General features: G+C 44.0%; 1 protein-coding gene across 1 annotated transcript in view; it reads right to left on the reverse strand.

Moving 5' to 3' along the window:
* Positions 1 to 13: 13 nt before the first annotated feature.
* The window catches only part of LOC125026971, an 11,609-nt gene continuing 1,248 nt past the window's right edge, over positions 14 to 10,374 (reverse strand). Inside the window, exons 2-9 of the mRNA XM_047615577.1 lie at positions 9,919 to 9,994; positions 5,760 to 5,920; positions 5,191 to 5,290; positions 4,788 to 4,952; positions 3,832 to 3,920; positions 1,561 to 1,646; positions 1,113 to 1,243; positions 14 to 880 (exon numbers count right to left, since the gene is read on the reverse strand). Of these exons, the coding sequence (XP_047471533.1) occupies positions 599 to 880; positions 1,113 to 1,243; positions 1,561 to 1,646; positions 3,832 to 3,920; positions 4,788 to 4,952; positions 5,191 to 5,290; positions 5,760 to 5,920; positions 9,919 to 9,994 (1,090 nt within the window). The 3' untranslated portion in view covers positions 14 to 598. The remainder of the gene's footprint in view (positions 881 to 1,112; positions 1,244 to 1,560; positions 1,647 to 3,831; positions 3,921 to 4,787; positions 4,953 to 5,190; positions 5,291 to 5,759; positions 5,921 to 9,918; positions 9,995 to 10,374) is intronic.

Below are 10,374 nucleotides of genomic sequence, written 5' to 3' on the forward strand. Positions count from 1 at the left end.
TCAAGCTTATCAGTCTTCTTATGTACTCTTTATTAGCACTTCACACAATTGTAAAACCTTGCATATAATTACAATAGCGAAGATATATACATACATCAATCAATCAAATTATTGTATGGTAATATTTAAAATTAGTATTTAAAAACTAGCTACATCGCTCAATTATTCAATGTCCTTCATAGGGCTCAAAATACTTCCTAACAAAAAACAAAAAAAGACTATCAGAACCCGAAACAAAATCACACTTGAGATGCTAAAAAACAGATTTGTATGTTTTAATTAAATTAATATGGAAATATGGCCTCTCCAGTAACTGTCGATTATATAACATTCTGTAATTGCAAGTAAAAGAAAATGGACATACATTTGACCATTTTCGAATGAGGGCCCAAATAATTATCAGAATAAATTGTTACTGATAAATATTTATACATTCGACAACATTGCTAGCACTTTAGAAAATATGCATATAAAACAGTATAGCTAGCACTTTTAAAAAACTTTTATCACACAACCTTCGTTTTATAAAAATTAAAAGGGAAATAGCTCAAGTAGAAACTTGAGTTTGTTTTTGTATAATGAAGAAAAAATCCACAATCTAACCAGACAGAGACTCGATTCCTGAATCTTTCGTCCTGTCTGCAAAGTGACCATAGGAAATGTCTGAAATCTTCGTCACACTGGCCTGCTGCGTGCTCTTAGACAGACGACGGGCCTGAACACGCGAACGGTGCATGGAAATGTTCTCCATGCGGCGGACTGTCCTGCCAAAGGCCTCAGGACTCTCCATGCTCACTACTGGGTTCTGGACTTTCGTCTCGTTCTGGCGCCTCCTCAGGGAGTATCTTGAGGTCGACCATCCACCTGACTCCTTCTCGAACTGAAAAGTCAATTTCATGTTAAGGAGATTTATTTTATTACCAGGTGTATTGACTACAGCGGGAAGGCAGTGCTTAATTTTAACGAAGAAACTTAACTGAAAATACACATGTAAGGTAACATTACATACTACCTGACCCATACAAAGCACTCCAGTACTTAAAGTGGTTTACTAACAACACATATAAACGCACAAAACACCAGTTCAGTAAAGAATTCAAAACAATACTAACATCATAATCATCGAGTAACTGGTCTTCGATACCCGAAGCATCACTGGGCTCATACGTGTCGTCGGAAGAAGCACTGTCATTTAGGACCTGAGATAGACTAGCTAGTGTCGTATTGGTTAGTTCCAAGGCTCCTGTTGAGGGAAGAGAATACGCCGTTTAAGAATCATCATTGCTACTCTTGGGAAATAAAAGTGAATAGATGATACCCTCAAAAGACAACACGAGTGCCAGTGATTCTATGAAGGATCTATATATAAAGGGGATTATTAGTTATATTAGTCAATATAAGGAGAATAACTCGTGTAAAACAAGAAATTCATATTAGCTATAAGGTCAGCACAAAAAAACTAACTGGGGATATACCATATTCCAAAATTCGTATAGCCAAACATCCACTTGTTTTCTTAACAGCCCATCGACGCCCCTGCTAAAATGTAAAGCATCATACCTGGTGTATTATTCATCAGCTTCTTGATTTCACTCGTGGCTGACGCGAGCTCTTCCAGACGCGCTGCTGTGACTGCAACGGGGTCTCTGGCATGTATGAAAAATAGGTCTTGTGGATACAGATAGAGAAAGAGATAATATACATACATGCGAAAAAATAAATTCCAAACCCAAGATAGTTAATGGGGTTAGTGGCTAAAATAAATGAGTGTGCTTGACATTAAAGGCCATACAACACTATGGTAAATTATTGTGGAGAAAAGGATAAAAAATACTTAAAGATTATAACAAAATTTGTTAGATGTCAAAGGTGACAGTGATATAAGCCAGTAGAGCAGCGAAATGGGTAAAGTGGGGAGGCAAATTGAGTATGACGGATTAGTAAACGGGGGAAGGGGGTTAAGAGCCTTTATGAAGCAATTAATGGCTAATACGGGGTAGAGATGGGTGTCAGCGAAATAGAAGAGTCAGGGGAATGAGACAAGGGAACAGGGGGAAAGAAGTGAAGTATAAGGAAGGACGTGAGGGGAAGGATCCGGAGCAAGACACGGTTGTGACAAAAGGGAGTCACTTGAGCATCCAGGAGGGAGCGGAAGAGATAACAGGGAAAGAAGGGGGTGGTGAAAAGAGGTGGGGGGTAGAAGTATGAGAATGGATGTTGGCACTTGCATTGAATGCAGAGGGAATGGATAAAGAGATTGGAGGATGAGATGAGAGAGAGGATGACAGTGGATGGGAGAGAGATGCGTTCTCGTGGGCCATATCTAAGAAGTTTGGGATGTCTGGAGGGGACTTGAGTGAAGGTCTAAGGAACGAAAGTTTTGTGAGGAGGAGGAGGAGGCATGTCCGAGTATCAGAGGAAGAGGTGGGTGTAGGAGAGAAGGTGATAAGAGAAGACAGGTTGGTACGTTTAGATTGTCTGATGCGACAGGTAATGTGAGAAGGAGGGGTAGGGTACCGGGGAAGTTGTAGAGATTGTAATATCTGGATTTAGAATGCCAAAAGAATTTATTGGAGGTTGGGTGGTAAAGGGTGGGGGAAGAGATACAGGGGGAGATGCTTAGACATATTGAGAAAAAGGGCGAGGGAGCGTTGGAATAGGTAGCGAGAGAAAACCCTCGTCGGCGTGCTTCCTGTTTGGCCTCGCGGAAACTGAGGCATAGTTGACTCTGAAAATTGCAACCTCTGACTCGAACTTATAGGCAGGGCGTCTCCAATAAAATACATAGAGAGCAGCGGGCTGTGGGGCGGCAATGTTTGGCAGGACGGTCAAAACGCCATTTCAGACATTGGCAGGGAATGGGTCGATATGGTCGGACAGGGCAAGGCCAATATAAACTTTATGGAGAAGGTCATGTCTACAGAAGCTTATCTTGGCAATACTGGTGTAGGACTTGCACTGGCCTCCGGGGGAATAGCATTGTACTGATATTGCATCATAGTCAACGTGGCAGGCAAGTCGTTTTCACAGACTGGCCAGTCCTTGTCGCAGACAGGGCAATCAACCGGGGAGATGGAAACAGTTCCGGTACAAGTATTAAGAGAGGAGTGAGGTTGGGCAGGAATAGTTTGCCAGTGGGATCAGTCAAGGTTGATAATGCACGAGCTTGGGACTCAGACGTAACTGTCAAGGCGAGAACGGAGGCCGGTCAGGACTGGCACAAAACCAGCCTTTCGTCCTTTCAGCACGGCTCTCACATCTTAGGAAGTGGACAGACGAAGGGGTTGGAGAAGAAAAGGAAAAGAAGGGGGAGAAAAAAGACCATGCAAAATTTGTTAAACCAATGGCAGAGGCCCAAGGGACGATCTCCGACACTGGCCTCAGCTACCCCCCCCCCCCCCCCCACGGGCATGGGACTAGGGGGTGAGGTCATTCGAGAATGGGATAATATATATATATACATACACATAGAAATTAATAATTTCAGAAGGAAAGATATGTAACTAATATATTACATGCCCACCTAACAAAGATTTATCACAGACACGTCAATTACACATCTTTCATTTGGGAATAAATTCTCTCTCAGAACCCTTTGGAATTTTGTGTCAGTGGTCTTTATTTCCTTGATTCAGTCCAAGTTCTTTATGTGGTAAAATAGCATTATAAAAAGAGGCCTTCTCTTCATAAAGTTTGAATAATTCTGCATGTACTAATTCAAACAATGAAAATGAAAGCAGTCACACAGCAAAACCAAAATAACTCGACAGAAAAACACAGTATACGAAAGATAGCCTTCCTAATATACAATTACGAATCCCCACAACTAACCTGTAGGAGAGCAGGGCGCGGATGAGGGAGAGGAAACACACAAACACACAGGCTCGCCGAATACCCCAGACAGCCGTGTGGACTTCGATCTATAACATATACACATATCTTCCTATTAGGGGTGATGAATAGTCCAATATAATTATATATTTCTTACAGATCTACGAATATACTTTCAGTAATGTCTGATCCATAGTCCGATTATATTTTTTATGTTTCTTATAGTTCTACGAGTATATTCTATGTAATGTTTGACATTTCAGCGATATCATAAGGCATTCATACATTTTTTTTCAGTATCTTAATTGAAATGAGAATACGCAACGCAGTTTAGGAGCCTCATCTTGTCGGAAATCAGGGTCGGGTTTATAGCGAGAAATTGTCCCGAGCTTCCCAGAGGGACCCCCAGGCTAAGGGCTTACTTGGTTAAAAAAAACTTACTTTTATTATCACCAAAATTAATCAACAAAGGGGGGGGGGGGGAGAAAACAGAAGAGTAGCCTCCTCTGAATAACTTTATAAACTGGTAACAATAAAATACCGAGAAAAATATAAAACCGCGTTAATCTCGAATCGTAAATGGATCTTTAATACCATGCTGATGCAAAAATGGAGGTAAGGAACTGATATTTATCAACACCTATGTAATACAAGATTAATATATATCACTATAGTCGATACTACAACCTAAGAATTATAATCAGTTATTCTTACAATCAATTAAATTAAGAAAAAGGGTTTAATCGACAGCTAACATTATTTTCAAAGAAATTAGGTTTACTATTCATTTTAATTCATATATCTATTTGATATATATAGTTTTTATGTTGAGGGTCCCCGAACCTAATTCCCTCTCTCTCACACACATACATAACGATAAAGAAATCGCCTCTAACACTCTTAACTCTCTCAACATAACTTATACAACAATTTACTTTCAACACGATCAACCTAACCTGGAAAGAGTCGATGTGCGTGTTGGCGAGCAGCCAGGCAGTCACAGCTCGTTCCAGAGTGAGGGAAAAGGCGAGGATAGTGAGGAGAGGCAGACGGGCACTCGCTGTCCTCGGGGTGCAGGTGGCGACGAGTGTTACGAGGACACCGCTCACGTAAAACACAACCTGGGGATGAGACGGAGATGGAAATTGTGAAACGGAGATGAAAATTGTGAAATGGAGACGAATTGGGTTTATTTGAAGCGGTTACGAACTGAAATCGATTGTGTTCGAAGTGGTTGTGAATTGAAACCGCTTGTTTAATGTGATTATGAATTCAATCCGATTCTTAATAGGATTTTTATCATTCTTATTATTTCTGCAATTAACAAACAAAAAAAAAAAACTTTACTACAATACTCACAGAATAAAACCACGTAAATTCCCCCATAACGAGTGACTGGAGTTGAGAAACTTGGTCGAAAACGTCGACTATGAGACCGCGTTGTTCAGCCGTGGTTTCCCTGTAAGGATATATCGTCTTTTCAATAAAGCTAATTCTGGTTTAAGAAATCGAGGTGTAATGGATGTACAGTGTTTATGGTGATGGTGAATGTGTATGAAGTAATTGGCGTAAAGTAGTCTATGAACGAAATTCTTGGAAGAAGAAAAGATATATAGATATATATAAATAAGCCACACATAACTTATAAGGATTACTATATTAATGAAGAAAAATGTCAATTAGCGAAAAATAACATTAAAATCCATTAAAAAATAACACCAATTACTAAATGAATGAATAATGTTCTCACAAAGAGTATTAAATTGCAAAGAGTATTAAATTTAATCCATCACAAACTAAACAATAATATCGAATACATAAATTCATTAAAAAAAAAAAATTAACCACCACTAGAATAACAACAATGAATAACCACAAAATTAAAACCAACAAACAAAAAACAAACAAACAACAATAACACCAATTACCTGAATTCGGCAAAAACGCCCTTAATTGCCTCCCTGGACGCTACCATCTGGCTGTCCAGCTGGTTGCGCAGAGCGGTTGCCGAGTCCACCGCCCGACTCAGCTGGGAACTCACATCCTCAGAGGCAGTTCTGAGGCTTAATAAGAAAGAGATAAGAGTTAGCTTTGCGTTGGAGAGTTAGGAGATTTGGTATGAGGTGTACGAGGGCACTGGTGTTCATGTGCTGGGTTTGTAAATGCGAGTTTTTGTTCGGGTCAAAGGTAAGGAATATGTAAGTGTATTTTTTACATTGCGATTCGCCACCAGTAAGAATTTACACGGGAAACAAACTCACTCACTCACTCACTCACTCACTCACTCACTCACTCACTCACTCACTCACTCACTCACTCACTCACTCACTCTCTCTCTCCTCTTCTCTCCTCCTCCTCTCCTCTTCTCCCTCCTCCTCTCCCTCTTACTCCTACTCCTCCTCTTCATCTCCCTCTTACTCCTACTCCTCCTCTTCATCTCCCTCTTACTCCTACTCCTCCTCTTCATCTCCCTCTTACTCCTACTCCTCCTCTTCATCTCCCTCTTACTCCTACTCCTCCTCTTCATCTCCCTCTTACTCCTACTCCTCCTCTTCATCTCCCTCTTACTCCTACTCCTCCTCTTCATCTCCCTCTTACTCCTACTCCTCCTCTTCATCTCCCTCTTACTCCTACTCCTCCTCTTCATCTCCCTCTTACTCCTACTCCTCCTCTTCATCTCCCTCTTACTCCTACTCCTCCTCTTCATCTCCCTCTTACTCCTACTCCTCCTCTTCATCTCCCTCTTACTCCTACTCCTCCTCTTCATCTCCCTCTTACTCCTACTCCTCCTCTTCATCTCCCTCTTACTCCTACTCCTCCTCTTCATCTCCCTCTTACTCCTACTCCTCCTCTTCATCTCCCTCTTACTCCTACTCCTCCTCTTCCTCTCCCTCTTACTCCTACTCCTCCTCTTCCTCTCCCTCTTACTCCTACTCCTCCTCTTCCTCTCCCTCTTACTCCTACTCCTCCTCTTCCTCTCCCTCTTACTCCTACTCCTCCTCTTCATCTCCCTCTTACTCCTACTCCTCCTCTTCATCTCCCTCTTACTCCTACTCCTACTCCTCCTACTCCTCTTCCTCTCCCTCTTACTCCTACTCCTCCTACTCCTCTTCCTCTTCCTCTCCCTCTTACTCCTACTCCTCCTACTCCTCTTCCTCTTCCTCTCCCTCTTACTCCTACTCCTCCTACTCCTCTTCCTCTCCCTCTTACTCCTACTCCTCCTACTCCTCTTCCTCTTCCTCTCCCTCTTACTCCTACTCCTCCTACTCCTCTTCCTCTCCCTCTTACTCCTACTCCTCCTCTTCCTCTCCCTCTTACTCCTACTCCTCCTCTTCCTCTTCATCTCCCTCTTACTCCTACTCCTACTCCTCCTCTTCCTCTCCCTCTACTCCACTCCTCTCTTCCTCTCCCTCTTACTCCTACTCCTCTCTTCCTCTCCTCTCTCTACTCCTACTCCTCCTCTCCTCTTCCTCTCCTCTTACTCCTCCTCCTCCTCTTCCTCTCCCTCTTACTCCTACTCCTCCTCTTCCTCTCCCTCTTACTCCTACTCCTCCTCTTCCTCTCCCTCTTACTCCTACTCCTCCTCTTCCTCTCCCTCTTACTCCTACTCCTCCTCTTCCTCTCCCTCTTACTCCTACTCCTCCTCTTCCTCTCCCTCTTACTCCTACTCCTCCTCTTCCTCTCCCTCTTACTCCTACTCCTCCTCTTCCTCTCCCTCTTACTCCTACTCCTCCTCTTCCTCTTCCTCTCCCTCTTACTCCTACTCCTCCTCTTCCTCTCCCTCTTACTCCTACTCCTACTCCTCCTCTTCCTCTTCCTCTCCCTCTTACTCCTACTCCTCCTCTTCCTCTCCCTCTTACTCCTACTCCTCCTCTTCCTCTCCCTCTTACTCCTACTCCTCCTCTTCCTCTTCCTCTCCCTCTTACTCCTACTCCTCCTCTTCCTCTCCCTCTTACTCCTACTCCTCCTCTTCCTCTCCCTCTTACTCCTACTCCTCCTCTTCCTCTCCCTCTTACTCCTACTCCTCCTCTTCCTCTCCCTCTTACTCCTACTCCTCCTCTTCCTCTCCCTCTTACTCTCCTCCTCCTCTTCCTCTCCCTCTTACTCCTACTCCTCCTCTTCCTCTCCCTCTTACTCCTACTCCTCTCCTCTCTTCCTCTCCCTCTACTCCTACTTCCTCCTCTTCCTCTCCCTCTTACTCTACCCTACCCTCCTCTCCTCTTCCTCTCCCTCTCTCTACTCCTCCTCCTCCTCTTCCTCTCCCTCTTACTCCTACTCCTCCTCTTCCTCTCCCTCTTACTCCTACTCCTCCTCTTCCTCTCCCTCTTACTCCTACTTCCTCCTCTTCCTCTCCCTCTACTCCTACTCCTCCTCTTCCTCTCCTCCTCTCTTCTCTCCTCTCTCTCCTACCCTCCTCCTTCCTCCTCTCCCTCTCCCTCTCTCTCACTCCCTCCCTCTCCCTCCTCCTCTCTCTCCTCTCCCCTTCTCTCTCTCTTCCTCTTCCTCCCTCTTCCTCTCCTCTCACTCTCCTCCTCTTCTCTCCCTCTCTTCCCTCTCATCTTCTCCTCTCTTCCTCTCTTCCTCTCCTCCTCTCCTCTCTATCCTCCTCTCCCTCTCCTCTCTCTCTTCCTCCTCTCTCTCTCCTACCCCTCTCTCTCTCCTCTTCTCTCCTCCTCCTCTACTCCTTCCTCTCCTACCTCCTCCTCTCCCCTCTCCTCTCTTCTCCTTCTCCTCTCTCCTCCTCTCTCCTCCTCCTCTCTCTCTCTTCTCCCTCTCTCTCCTCTCCTCTCTCTCCTCCTTCTCCTCTTCTCCTCCTCCTCCCTCCTCTCTCCTCTCCTCCTCTCTTCTCCTCTCTCCTCTCTCTCTCTCTCTCCTCCTCCCTTCCTCTCTCTCTCCCTCTCTCCTCCTCTCTCTCCTCTCTCCTCTCTCTCTCTCTCTCCATCTCTCCTCCCTCTCCTCTCTCTTCTCTCCTCACTCTCCTCTCCTCTCTCTCCTCTCCTCCCTCCTTCTCTCTCTCCCCTCTCCCTCTCTCTCCTCTCCTCTCTCCTTCTCTCTCCTCTCTCTCCTCCTCACTACTCCTTCTCTCCTCCTCTCCTCTCCTCTCCTCTCCTTCTCTCCTCTTCCTCCTCTCCTCTCTCTACTCCTCCTCCTCCCTCTCTCTCTCTCTCTCTCCTTCTCTCCTCCTCCTCTCTCCTCTCTCTCTCCTCCTACTCTCCTCTCTCCTCTCTCTCTCTCTCCTCTCTCTTCTCCTCTCCTCCTCTCTCCTCTCCTCCTCTCTCCCTCTCTCTCTCTCCTTCTCTCCTCCCCCTTCTCCTCCTCTCTCTCCCTTCTCTCTCTCCTCTACTCTCTCTCTTCTCTCTCTCCTCTCTCTCTCTCTCCTCTTCTCTCCTCTCTCTCTCTCCTCTCTTCCCTCCCTCTCTTCTATCCTTCCCTCCTCCTCTCTCCTCTCTCCTCTCTCTCTCTCCTCAACTCCTCCAATTCCGTACTTTCTCACTTATTCTGCTCCTCCCCTCCATGCCATGCAAGGCTTCTTCTCCATCGAGGCTCTCGCCCTTGCTCCCCTCCTCCATGCCTCTCTACCCTCTGTCTCCCAATGTACCGCCCCAACCTCCATTACTTGTACCGCCATCTCTTTACCTCCTTGTTTTTCTTATGCTACTTTCACTATACTTCTACTTTTTTCTTATCTATTCTCCTTCTCTCACTTTCTTTTTTTCATTCTCTCCTTCTTATTTTTTGTTTCTTTCTTTTACTTATTTTACTTCTCTCTTCTACTTTATCTTTATTCTTTCTATTATTCTTTCTTCTACTTTTATCTAACTTTTCGCCTTCTTCTTGTCATGCAGCGTAATCTCAATAGGACGTCACGAAAACATATTCTCTAAACTCCCTCAATACTATCTCCACACTAATTTTTTCAAATAACCTTGTGAAGTAATTTGTTCACTTACGTCACCCCTACGACGACAGTATTAATGATGATTAATGATGATAAAAACACGATCAGTAGCAATATCAACAACTTACTACGATAAGAACGAAAATATTACCAGATCCAATAAATATTAAAACGACCTTAATCATTACAAAACTTACCTCGTCGTCAAGGTTGCTACAGCCATTGTGCAGATCCTCTAAGGCGTTCTGGTAACAATCGCCATACCTAGAACAAATTAACAATTTAACTGCTGATGTTATAATCATTTTTCTGTTTACTATTTCAGATGGGAAAACTATATCTGAAGTAATAATTATATCCCGTAATACACATATAACTATTGGGACGTCATAAGGAAGTATAAACATTGACGTAGATATAATAACTGGCGTTATTACAGACAGACAACAGGGGTTGATTTTCAAAAAGGTTAATGTTACCGAGAGCGACGCACTGAGATAGAGGGAAATGGACACTGACATCTTAGAGCATAGACAATAGAGTAGGGAGCAATACAGGTATATCTGCAGCGGCTTCATATTTACCGGGAAATTACGAAAATATCCTCAGAGACTAAGTCCACAACACCTTCACACAGCCAATGT

This window comes from Penaeus chinensis, chromosome 7 (assembly GCF_019202785.1).
Source record: "Penaeus chinensis breed Huanghai No. 1 chromosome 7, ASM1920278v2, whole genome shotgun sequence".
NCBI classification, from domain to species: Eukaryota; Metazoa; Arthropoda; class Malacostraca; order Decapoda; family Penaeidae; genus Penaeus; species Penaeus chinensis.